This window comes from Paramormyrops kingsleyae, chromosome 7, assembly GCF_048594095.1.
Source record: "Paramormyrops kingsleyae isolate MSU_618 chromosome 7, PKINGS_0.4, whole genome shotgun sequence".
Classification (NCBI taxonomy): Eukaryota; Metazoa; Chordata; class Actinopteri; order Osteoglossiformes; family Mormyridae; genus Paramormyrops; species Paramormyrops kingsleyae.
In genome coordinates, this window is record NC_132803.1 from 14,485,592 (window position 1) to 14,498,705 (window position 13,114).

General features: G+C 49.1%; 1 protein-coding gene across 8 annotated transcripts in view; it reads left to right on the forward strand.

The window, feature by feature from the left end:
- LOC111849987 (fibrosin-1-like protein) overlaps positions 1–13,114 on the forward strand; it is a 79,213-nt gene that overhangs the window by 14,909 nt on the left and 51,190 nt on the right. For all 8 annotated transcript variants that reach the window (XM_023823368.2, XM_023823366.2, XM_023823371.2 and 5 more), the window contains exon 2: positions 9,638–9,871. In XM_023823368.2, the coding sequence (XP_023679136.1) occupies positions 9,638–9,871 (234 nt within the window). The remainder of the gene's footprint in view (positions 1–9,637; positions 9,872–13,114) is intronic.

Below are 13,114 nucleotides of genomic sequence, written 5' to 3' on the forward strand. Positions count from 1 at the left end.
TGTTTTTTTTTTTTTCCTCTGTTTGTTTTCTTTCTTTGTGAGAGGATGAAAGTGGGCGGAGTTCCTTGGAGGATTTCCTGTTGTGGTTTGTTTCCTGCCGTCTTATTGCGCGATTCGTCGGCCGCCTTCCACGCCTCATGGAAGCTGCCCAATCCGGGGCTCCTTTCCTTTTTCTTTTTTTTACGATCAAGTCGGAAAGAGAACCGTCGCCCGACGGCCGGTTACTCAGACGTGAGTATTGCCACTGTGTCTTGCCGTAAAATTTTAAGGGCCCCATTCAGAGTGGAAGTGCCGGGCGCAATTTAGCATGTGGAGGGTGACACACTGGAATCTGTTTTTTTTTCTTTTTTCATTGGCCCCAGATGCTCGTTTCCTATTGGGCGAGTGCTTGAGTTAATCTCACGCCGGGTTCCTTTCGGCGCGGCAGCTAACGGGCTGCAATCCTTGCCCGGGCAGCGTGTGTAGCTGCATGTGGGCCCCCCACGGCCCGTAAAAAAAAAAAAAAACCCTTAAAGTGACAGCGTGCTGATGGAAATCCTTCCTCAGAGGCCAGTAGTCTGTGCCCAGTGTGTCAGGAGCTGCTGAATCCTGAACCGAAGGTCTGATGCGAGGACCTTTGGCTTGCTGACGTGTCGCTTTTCCGGAAGGGCTACACTTGATGGATGGGGACTGCAGTGACTTACACAATAGCCCACGGGCCGGGGAGAATGAGAAAGTCAACACAATCCGCTTGTAATTAAGCTAATGTGACAGGTAATTAAGATAAATATTGACCTTTTCATTATTGGCATGATGGAATGCGTTTTTAAATCCATCGCGTGGCAGAGGTTAGACCCGGTTTGCAGTGTGTCTAGGAGAGAGGCTGGATCACAGTACATCTCAGGCAGCGTGCAGATACACACGGGCATGTGCCCCATGCGGGGGGGGGTAGGAGGGTAGTCAGGCTCTCAGCGGTGGCCCAGAGCTGCAGCCTTTCCCTGGGGGGTCTCTGGTCTGTGCTGCATGTCTGTGCGCATGCAAGTCTGCTGATCCATTAACCCCTTGTTTTTCTCATACAGGGCAACACTAGTAAGCAGATTCGGCCAGTCCCCAGATTAGCAATGCCTGGGTGTCTGTACCTGTGTGTGTGTGTGTGTGTGTGTGTGTGTGTGTGTGTGTGTGTGTGTGTGTGTGTGTGTGTGTGTGTGTGTGTGTGTGTGTGTGTGTGTGTGTGTGTGTGTGTGTGTGTGTGTGTGTGTGTGTGTGTGTGTGTAGGCAGTCTGAATAGTTACATTCTCTCTCTGCCTTGTATATATGCACAGAAAGGCCAGGTTTGTCTGCAGAGCTGCTTTCCTGGGTTTCAGCCTCTCAGCCTTTTACCCAGCAGGCCACCTGCTGTCCTTCCGCTCTGTCCCCTCTATTCTGGTTTGTTATTAGCAGAAGGGATTGCTCCATTTAATTATGCCCCCCCGATCTCACAGGACCTCACTCATGGCCTGTGACCAGGTGACCAGGTAAGCGGAGCTTGTTAGTCATTTAATTGCCTTCAGCCTTAAGGACTTCGAGGGAGTGGATTTAATCAGTCCGTGTGTGGTGCCCTGCCCTGGCCCCCCTACAGAGATGGGGGGGGGTGGTCTTCAGTGCAGGCTGGATGTGCAAAGGTCACGGCAGGAATCCTTCTGGGCACTGCCTTTGATGCCAGATGGGTGGGTTTGCCTCAGGACCCCTAGCGAGGGCGTGAGAGGAGCCGGGGTCCAGTGTCTGAGAGGCCGGAGCCGTCTGCTCGTCACCTGGGCCTGTGGTTACCTGTTAGTTGGGCCTGAGAGAGATTCGGTGAGGCTGCATCAATACAGGATAGTTGATTGGTCAGTGTTTCCCCTGGCACATCTTTTGAACTGAGGATGGAGGTCTGGAGATGAGGAGCGATATCTGATTTCTGTGTGGGGGTGGGGCAGGGGGGGGTAATGTGTTCGAATGCACTTAACATCTTCTAGGGCAGAGCTGCATTGAGGGAATCGAACGAGGTCACCTTCATGTGGGAGGTCCACTGATGCGATTTAACAAAAAAACAAAAAAAAAACAAAGCTGAATCGCTGACGGCTATCATCTCTGTGGAGATGTTTTTATTCGCGGGTTTAGGATCTCCGTGTCCTTTATCTGACAGGATGTCATCTAACGGAAGTAAAAGATACAAGCGATATTGTTCGGCTCGTGAAAATCAAGTAGACTTTTTTTCAGCAGTATCCCCTGTGGTTAAATTCTGGGCAGCCGGTGTCATGGAACAGACTGGATTCGTGACGGGGGCCGCCTTTGATTCCGTGCCGGCTGCCGCACGCTGGATCATCCAGGCGCGTAAATGAATGAGCCGTTACGGTTTTGTCAGCCTCTCTGAGCAGGTGGGCCACGTAAAATGGCAAGACTTGCTGACATCATTTGTTCCCAGTCGCGTTTCCGACAGTGCCGCCACTCGTTCCGGCCCGCCGAAGCTTTCAGGAGTCTTCAGGCACAAAAGGAACGTGGGCGGCAGGCTGGCTGCGAGCTGTGGGCAGACTCTGCTCATCCTGTTGGATGTTCGTGGAGATGGTGATGGAGCAAGTGGGCTGCACACTGTCACTGGGATGAACGAAGGGACTTTATATTAGTTGGTGTGATTTTTAAGTTGCAGCTACAAGGGTATGACTGGTGCAGCAAAGAGGTGTGAAACTGGGAGCCTAGTCTCACGACTTGCGGGAAGCTGCATAGATGTTTCATTGTTTGGTTGGTGCGCTTCCATTCCCAAACTGGTTTGTGGCAGCTCCAAGCCCCAGATGAAACACGCTTGTGTTCCTTGTTCCCTTTTCACCAGAATGGCTGTTTGTAGTTCAGAGAACTTGTGTCTACAACAAGGTTCCCAACTCTCATGCATCTGCTCACGCTTTCAGACTCTCACGTTCACGCAAGGAATCTTACGGCAGATCTATATTATTCCATTATAAACCTAAAATGAGCTGCATGAAAAGCCTTGGGGTAGTTTGCAAACCATACAGACTATTTACAGGGTAATAAAACTCTTTACGTACATGCAAATGCGTGTGTAGACTTGTCTCAAACTGAAAATCTCACACCAGCCAGCTGACCAAAGTTGTGAACGCTGGTGTACACCACACTCGCCGCATGAGTTACGTGGTTCTGTCCTCCTGGAAGTTCGGTATCTCCAGGTATCTCCAGGAAAATCAGGCTGCCTGCCCAACACCAACGAAACCTGGCTGTTGAGGATGGAGGAGCAGGCTGTGGCTACCTTAGTCACTAGAAGGGCTGTTAAAACAGGGGCGTAAACCTAAATCATGAAGCGCCTTCACTCTTTGTCTGATCTCAACAGAAGCGCCGGGTGTCTAGTCGTGTATTTAGTCATCAGTCGGACAACTCATCGGAAGTGGAAGTGAAATGGCAACCTTGCCACAGATACTCGCTTTGAGCAAGTTATCCGGTCACCGCCGCTGGCAAAGGAACCCAACAGAGAGCGCCTGTAATTAAGAAGAAAAAAAAACATAGAGGTTTTTATGATGAACTGTTTCGGGTTCATCGTGTGCAGCCCTTGGTACGCTTGTTCTCTTAAACCGCTTCAGGGTGGCATCTGTGGGGATGAAAGATGGAGTTGTATCTTTGTAGGTCCACGTTTATGTCACGCAGTGAGTTTTTTAATCTGAACTGGAATGTGCCGAAATGGATGCTGAACACAACCGGTTGGACCGAGAGCCGTCATATCCTGCTGATAGGTGTACGTGTGTTAACAAGTGGCCTCCTGACTTTATCTATGATAAGCAGACTAATGTGCAGAGAGAGATGGGAAACATGTTGTGCAGTTTTACACTCTGCTTTAATTTTACCCCCCACCGAGTCTTTAGACCAGGGGTGGGCAATCTTATCCGCAATGGGCTGGTGTGTATGCAGGGTTTTGGGGTAACCTTTAGGCTCGCTGTTCAAACCCTGGTGTAAGAACTCTTTAACCAATCAATCCTCTAATTAGTAATCTAATTAGGGAGATGCAGCGAGAACCTGCACACACAATGGCCCTTTGCGGATAAGATTGCCCACCCCGCATCCCAGGCAGTCGACTAAGGAAGCCATATCTCATCCAGTTTGTAGAGATCGTCTGTGTCCTAATGGATCTCCAATGCATATTTAACCCAGATTCATCTGTCTGGAGTAGGGTGGGTTTCAGGAACCATTACAGTGTATGTGTGTGGGGGGCGGGGGGGCACTTTGACATTGTAATTTCTACAACATGACACCGCTGTCAAAATGTGTTTACTTAGTAAACACTGTGTGCAGACAGAGGAGAGCTGCTAATTTTGCTTGACATCTGTTCGGCAGCAACCCCTAACACAAGCTGTTTGCAATGAGACACTTATAGCGGGGCGATTTTAATTAGGTGTTTGACAGGGTCTGCCGTGTGTGTGTGTGTGTGAATGTGTGTGTGTGTTTTGCTTTCTGATGTTAAGCTTTCTTTTAGAATTACAATCTCAGTTCAGGCACACGGTGGTATTGTTCTAAGAGCCTGAAGGGCAATCCAGAATATCTTCATTAATTAACACCGGCCTCTGGGGATATGACGTCAAACTAAATAGGTCACGGTAATGCGTATTTACTGAAGTAATTCATGTTTAAGGGTACAACGGCTATTCCCCTTGCCACTTTTGGACCCACGGCCGGTTGCTTAGTTACTAGGTCACCTGCCGTTTTTAGCTCGGCAGTGGTCCTGGGCCATTGCCGTCCCAGCTCTGATATCTGGAGAGCATGGTCTGTGGTGGTGGTTGGGAGGGGGGGGGGGATTAAGGATCTTTCTGGAAGGATCCAGCTCTCCTGGAAATGGAACAGAGCGATGTGCCTGGGATCTGTCCCCCCCCCCGGAATGGTGTTCGCTCCCTCCAGCTCGACGGAGAGGCCGATGGTAGGCAGGACAAAAAAAATTAAGTAATGTCCCCCGATAGCCCCCCCCCTCCCCAATGGGCAGGGAGGCTTAGTACCATTCTCCATATCTATCCTGGGAAGCTCAGGGTGGGGGGGGCCGGGTTCAGTCTGGTCCAGACGGCCATACTCGGCAGAAGAATAATGCATGATCTAGATCAGGGGTCTCCAACTCCGATCCTGGAGAGCTACTGGACAGTAGGTTTGCTATTTACATGAGAACAACTGTAGCTCATCAGCAGCCAGGTAGGATGGAAAACCTACTGGACAGTAGCTCTCCAAGACCAAAGGTGAAGACCCCTAATGTAGATAATTATAATCATCATAAAAATCATCGTACAGGGTTCAACTGCGGTGTTTCTCATGATTCTCAGACAGGAGACGGTCAACGCTTCCTCGCAGGTCTGGTGAATAAGCATCCTTTCACAATGACATTCGTTACACTCGATTAATTTTGTGATGTTGTCTCTGGCCGATTGTGAAGAGTTGCCTGTCTTTGGTAAGATGTGCTTGGGTAGTGTGAGGTACCAGGTGACTCTTAAAGGTTAGCGCCTCGCTAACAGGCCAGCACAAGCGTCATCGAGGTGACGGTATCCTTTTCTCTGCCTCCTGTCTTTGATTGTGTTCATTACGCAGCGGATTACTAGAAAAGCAGCAATTTGCATGGTGATTTATTATGGTGATACATCCTAATTAGACGCATAATTAGAGACAATAGGGCCGATTTTGCGGTAAAATTCCGCATTCCTTCTTGTGATCAAGCTTAGTAGAGTCATTCGGCTGTAAGAGAAGATCTTGATGTAGAACTTCTGCATCAGAGGCGATTAGAGTGATTCATGCTTTATAAAAACGAACCGAAATTAAGGCCTGGTTGAGCTGTATTCAAAAGGGGAGATGAATCACACCAAATGAGTCTGCTTCTAATTTTCATGAACAAGACCGAGAGTCATGCTGTGATTTCAGGTCGGGCCGTTACTGTTTCTGAAACTCTGCCTGCAAGCTAGTGCTTAGAGGTTCCTCCATGCAGTGGTGCTCTGGAAAATTCAGGGACCCACATCTCCTACCTGAGACCAGAAGCTTCCACCACATTCCACTCCCCCCCCATACAGTGCTCACAGAATGTCATGAGACACTTGCTTTATTTGGTAAAAATATTATAAATTGATTGGTTTTATAACATAAATCATTACTTTAATCATTTGTGTACAAAATATATAAATATATAGAAGACTGTAGTTTTAATTAAAACATTCATTTCAAACAGTAATAAATTAAAACCCAAATTATAGTTCTAAAAGCTGTTCCAGTTAAAAAGTTCACTGACAAGCAGTCTCATTGGGTGCTTTTTAATTAGTTACACCTTTGCAATAGCATAAAACACCAAATATTTGTGTTTTGCGTCATTTTAGGAGCCAGTGACTACAATTGCAATTAATAGCAAAGTGTAAAGAACATACCTGAGAGAGTGAGTCACAAAAATTACATTTAATATTTAAAGACAAAATGTGTGTGGAAGATATGTGTAGACGTGTCAAACATTGCTCGTCAATGAAGGTTTGTTGGGAAACCAGTAAATCCGCAGGACGTTTACAGAATTAAGCACATGTCCCAAGATCCTGTGAGCTCTGTGTGTTCATGCATGCTTACATTCTTACATTTCTGTGTATACGTGAGATATTCTCTGTGTGGTTGCAGTGCAAACCTAGATATTCTCTCCCTGTTGTCCTTTTCGATCTCATTGTCTTTTTCTCTCTCTGTCATCCTCCCTGTCCTTCCCTGTCTTCCTTCCTCCACGTCCTCTCTAGTCAATATTGCGGTATACATAAGTAAACACGACAGGCCGGTACCCCCCCCCCCCCCCAGCAGAGAGCTTCCTCTGCCCCTGGAGGAATAAGCTACTTCTCTCCACGTGTCATAACTAGCGGTGGGGCTGGAGTGCTCAGAGGAGGCCACTGAGCCACAGATAAGGCTGAGGGATCCTGGGTGTCGTCGGGGGAACCTGAGAGAATAAACACCAAATGCTCTAAGCTGCAATAAATGCACCTCGCTTCTGTCAGCAAGGTCTTCCGAGGCTGCCTCCCCCCGCACTCAAAATGCGTGTAAAAGGTGCCGGAAATGGCCGGAACCACGACGCCAGGATACAATACCCTCGCAGTCTAACAGCTGGAAAACAAGTCAAGTAGTGGGCTTGTTATTTTTTGAAACCTCGCAGGAATTCACCTTGCTGAGGAGGTGCTCGCTGCACGGTTTAATGGCTTTCAGAGTGCCAAGTTGTAAATATGACGAGAGACCGTCGGACTTGAGGTCATCGCCCATCTGTTAGGCAGCTAAATGACATAATGATGGAACGGGGGTGGCTGGATGTGGGGGTGGGGTGGGGGTGATGCTCAATGATGCCGGCCCAGTGTGTTCCTGTCAGAGCTATTAAAGAGGCATGGCTTAGTGCTGAAGTGTGCCGCCCCTTTGTCTCCGAGCGAGCCTGACCTAGGCCTCCAGCTAACTCGACCGGCCCGTTCAGGAAGCGGGAGAGCGAGTGAGGCCGCACATTATTTACCTGACGTGCCATTCTGCCTCGCTACGCTACCTGTTTTAGGCACCGTGTCATACATCATTAAATACCGGCGGCCATCTTGTTGAGCTGACCTCTGAAATCGAAATAGTCTGCAAAGGGGAAGAGGTCCGCTGGTGGAGATGTGGCAGGTTTCTGCTCCTGAAAGGGAACTTCTGTCAAACAATAGGAGTCATTGTAAAGAGGCATTTCTGGCAACATCAGCTAGAAGTTTTCCTGTCTTAAACCTCTGCATGTTTCATGCGATCGGGCCCATACAAGAATTTTAACCAGTAACCACATATTCTTTTCCACAATGCTACTCGATGACCCTGTGACATTCCATCTGCTGGAGGTTCTGACAGAATGATTTTCTCAATAAAATGAAATCGGTATGACTTGCTTTATTTCTGTGGTAAAGTGCAAGGTGCTTGCGTGAACATGCAGTTTTACTTGCTAGAGTAGTATCCACGCAGGCGGAGCCCACAGGGACCTAATTTAGCAACCACTTGGTGACACTTTGAAATCCTTACCCACCTTGCTTGCCCGCTGCCTTTCTAGATAACCTTTCAGTTCAGTTTAACAGCTTCCTGCATGCAGTACTTGGATCCTCCATATTGTTGGCCTTTACTTGCTCTCTCTGATTGGTTGATGGATCTGAGGAGCTTGAACGAGCCACACTGGGGTTTTCACATGTCTCACAACTCATAATCATCAGTGGGACGGGGTTTGAAGGGCCATTTTATAGGTGTCTTTCTTGACTATAATCTGTGATTTTTGGTTTTGAAAGGTTCCATAATAAAACCCCTAAGAAAAAGCTATTTGTTTGGGGTTTTTTTTTTTTCCACACCTCTCTGAAGCTGATGGTCACCCCGTGTCGTTCACATTTTTTGGGTTTGTGCCGACTGGCTCGGCAGGAGGGCTGATGAATGCCAGAAGGTGGCAGGCTCGCCTGGAGGTTGCCGTAGCAACGTGCAGCGGCTGGACCAGCTGAGACGATGGTGCTGTTCCAGCAGATACCAGCTGCCCAGACGCTAAAGCTGACATCTCCCCACTATGCACCCCCACCCCCATTCAGTGAGCTAAATATAACTGCGGGCCCTCAATGGCTCTCCCAGATGGGTGAAGGAGGTTTTCGGAGATGCACCAACACCTCTGAAGACCCCATATGTTCTCAAAGGCTTTGATCCCTGCTACGTAATTCTTAGCTATTTTTTCCAAACTCAGTGTTTTAATTTCAAAATAAAAGCTTCTCAAACCGTGTGGTTTAATCATGTTTTAGTTAATCACAAGGCTTCAATATGAGGGAATCTGTTCTCTGATAAGGTTAATAATGTAATGTTGGTGATCCTTTTTGTTGGTTGATATCCCTTTGGACTCTTTGCATTCTTTATCGTTATTAGCTCATGATATCTGAGGCTGTGCAGAAGGCTGAGCACACGCCATAACATCCTCGCCCCGTTCCTGATACTGCTTGCTGCGGGCCGTTCTGAGTGTTTTTTGACAACCCATCCCCCGGTTAATTTTACCCCACGTGCTTAGTTTCACTTTAACTAACTCACTTGAACGTCTCTCCGTGGTGGTCCAGAAGCCGTAATCGTCAGGGTCGATCCCCCGTGCGATGGGAATGTGGGCCGCCTGGCACCCGGCCGCACAGCTGAATGAGTGACGTTGGGCTCTAATTGGGCTAATGGCGGGATTGTTGCCTCTCGCATAGCCGGGAAGCTGTGGCCCATCTGTTTGGCACCATAAGCTGGGTTTCAAACAGAGTTTGCCGCTCGCCGTGGCCTGCAGGAGTGTTTACGAGGCAGCCCATACCCCCGGTGCTCCTGTAGAGTGCAGGTCCCAGTCCATGAATCAAGACCGGACAGCACGGGCACCAGGCAGCCGGTCTTTTTAAGTCCGACGACTGAGACAGCCGGTTGCATTTAAAAAGCTTTTCAACAGCTTGAGGAAACTGGCAGGCGATGAGCAATGCTGTGGCCAAGGGGCTTTTGTTCTATACCAGCCGAGTGTGGAATTATAGGGCTCTCAAGCGCCGCTTTGGCATAATTACCTGGCTTGCACAAACGAGCCGCGGCTCGTCACTGAAGACTTCTTCGGTCGCTTTGAGGCTGTGATCTCGGGGGACTAACCTCCCATCCTCGATCTTTGTCCCCTCAGCTGGTCCTGCAGAAGAAGACCACAGTGAGCCTGAGGGCAACAGACATGAAGGAGCGCTGGGACAGTCAGACACCCAAGAGGCCGCGGACCTTGGAGAATGGCGTGACTGCACCTATTTCGGAGAACGGCCTCCATGAGCATGGCCCATTGGAGCATGGGGCCGGCTCCGAGCGTGACCTTGATCGGGGCAGAGAACGGGGCAAGATGAGGACCTACTCTAAGAAGAACAAGCAGGTACACCGTTTCCGCAGCTGGGCTCCTACATCCTATCGCTCTATATAGTCCGAAGGGGCCGTGAGTGGAACTGATAGCTTAATATAAAGCGATCGCAATGTCCTAATAGCTAATCATACATTGTGCGTTAATTTCTCGTTTTTAGAGAGCCATCTTGCAGGGTATGCATGTTTTTAATGGGCTTTGTATTGCCTGTTTCTATGAGGAAGGTTTTGGCAGATGACATATGAGGTTCCTTTAAAAATTGTAAGACACCTGATCGTTACCTGAGTTTATGATGAGCGTAAGCGTTCCTTCGCAAAGTGGGTTCGGCTGGGGTGCAAGCACATGACAGAAAAGAAAGGATTAGCGTTGTAGTACTGTTCTAATGAAGAACTGGAAGCAGCCCTACCGGAAGATAAGACTCTGACTGTGCCATTAAATCCCTGCTGTTCTATTGCGGGAGGAGCGAAGAGTGTGGGAATGCTAGGAATAATGACACTGTGCTACCAACAGAGCAGTGATTCCGGACAGCTGCTACAGCTGAAGATGTATAGGTGTCAGAACATGGAGGCTGGATAACCTCTCGCCCTCCTCTCAAGAGGCCTGTTAGCATATCCTCTTGGCTGGCCTCCAAGGCTGTCCTAGAGCTAGTGTATCTCGTAGCACAGTCCAGCCTGTCATCAGGCTGGAGCTGCGACTGCTTGGAGCCTCAGTGTTTTATCTGCTGCCGAAACGCCCTTGGCAGGAACGGAGCCTGTGGATATCAGGTCCTCTATGTGCACTTATCTTCCTCAGATATGGTAACTCTGCGCCAAAGGGAGGAGCAATCTATCGTGGAGTTTATTACCCTGCGTCCGTTTTTTCCGGACTGCCCTGATAAACGTCTGCGCAAAGGATACCCAGGAATGCATCTTTGTTGCAGTGTATTCTGGGAGCTCTTTATGATTTTAAGAGGGACAAGGTTGTTTGCTGTTAGGCTCCAGCATGTACATCATCGAGGTGCCGCTGAAAGGTTTCCACCCATGTATCTGTTATATCTGTATCTTCAGTTAGTCTGTGTGGATATCTATTACTGCATGTTGGGTTTTGCGGTGATCCGAAGTTTCAAAGACGCTGTATCGGGCTGTAAAAACGTTTCATATGCCTGCTGCACATTGTCCTTCCCACTTCATGCAGTAGCCTTATTTATTTCTAACGCACTTATTTTAAAAGCAAAACCATCGCATTTTCAGTTGCCATTAAAAGCATTGTGGTCTCATCAACACCTGGACGCTCGGGACGTCACCACAGGTGCCGATTTGGTGATTAGCCGATTTCGCTCTGTTGGTTAGCTTGCATTTTTCATTCTGTGTGAACCTGCCTTTTCAGCATCGAGGTACAGGTTTTCATCTAGCTGGACTGAAATGATAGAATAACTTTAAGATGACTAATTGGTTTCTCACTGGAGAATTGGTAGCCAAATGGCAATTTTTTTTTAATGATTTTAGAACATTGTTTAGGCTTGGAAACACCATTGGAATTCAAATTTGGACCTTTAAACAGTAGCTTTATACTCAGTTTGATGACAGCAGTGATTTTAATTTTTTGTTTACTGCTTGTTGACCATTCTTTTCTAATCTCTAATCTCAAATGACTGACGCAGATCTCTCAGCTCAATGTGTAAAGAACATTATTGCCTCAGGTTGCAAATTAAAGTGAAAAAATATTCCCACACCGTATCGGCTTGCTGACGCCATCAGAAATGCCTAATGCTCCCGGCATCCTGTCTCGCTAGACGTGTATGCCCCCCCCCTCCCCCACCCTGAACGGCACAGTGCTGATAGGGAACCCTCGTGGAATCGGCATCGGGTTGGCTGCACTGTAGGGCCCACGCTCCAGGAAACCGGGCCGCTGTCCCATTGTTCCTGCCAGTGGCCGTTGAGACACGTGTAACCCGATCCTACTGGAAACTGCGAGGGTGGTATACAGGCGGCCAGCTTTATCTAGCAAGGTCCCCCCCCCCACCACCACCCCCACTGGCAGTGAAGATCAGATTAGGCTGCCTTAACTGTGCGGTGGAGCAGAGTTCAGTGCCTGTGAGCTCCCGTGTGCTGATAAAGGATTAAGTCGGAGGCCTTTTCCCTGCTGTCCCTTTCAGCTGGTGAGCGATGGCTTAGATTCCGGGGCTACAGGCCAGCGCCGCCCCATTAGCAGGGGCTACTTTGTGTCCCCGGGAAAGGGCAGGGGGCCGAGATGGGAAACCGCTGCCAGGCAACAGAATACAGAGTGGGGCCGTGCGGCCGCAAGCCCTCGGGGACTCTCAAGGGGGCAGCAGAGAGCCAATGGTCTCTCTGTGCTCATAATGTTGGGGACCTCTTCTTTCTGAGAGCTGCACCCAGTGTGGGCGATGGGGGGTATGCTAATGAGAGCACTGTTCCTGTCAGTCGTCAGTAAGCAAAATTAATCATTTGATGGGGGCATCGCTGCAGCGTGATGGTGCCGGGGGGAGATCTGATGTACACTGACATCTCTCGTCCAGGTAACCGTCCCCGAGAAAATTGAAGTAGATTAATATTCCCGCCCGCTCAGCTGTGTCTCAGAGAGACCTGTCGTAGATTGATAGTCCTGTTGGTGGCTGCCGTGTCACACTTCTGCTGTAGATTGATATTCCTGTCCTGGAGCTGGCAGCCCATGAAGAAGCGCACATTAAAATGTACGAAGCTTAGCGGCTGCAGCTCGTAATACGGAGTCTGGCTGGCGGCCGTGTGTTATTTCACTGGGCTGCCGGGCCCTCATGTGCAGTGTAGCAGCGTTGGCCAGTTGTACTAGTGCATGGCCAGTCGTTTGGGCTGGAGGGGAGCAGTCACAGCTAAGTGGAGGGTAGGCAGGACTAAGCCCTGCCCAGAATGCCCTGCTTTGCCTCTGATTGGCCACGGAGCTTGTCTGCAGGACACAAGCTGGCGGCCATTAGAATGCTGGGAGGCTGGACCCACAGGAAGTCACATGGGAGCCTGAATCGAAGCATTTAAGCTATTTCTGACTTTTTTGGGGGAAATATTCATAGAATCTGTGCCTTCCACGTGATAGAGGGACAAAAACCTAAAGCTGCAGATGCTGAAGCCAGATGTCTGGGTTTACCTTGGTTTTGCAGCAAAGCTGTCACTTTGCCACAAGGATAAGTCCCCCCCACCCCCCAAAGCGCCATCCTGGCAGCAGATCAGGTGAGCCAGGGACACAGCTGCTGCCCTCGGTACCCTCGAGGAGGCACTGAGATCCGGGCCC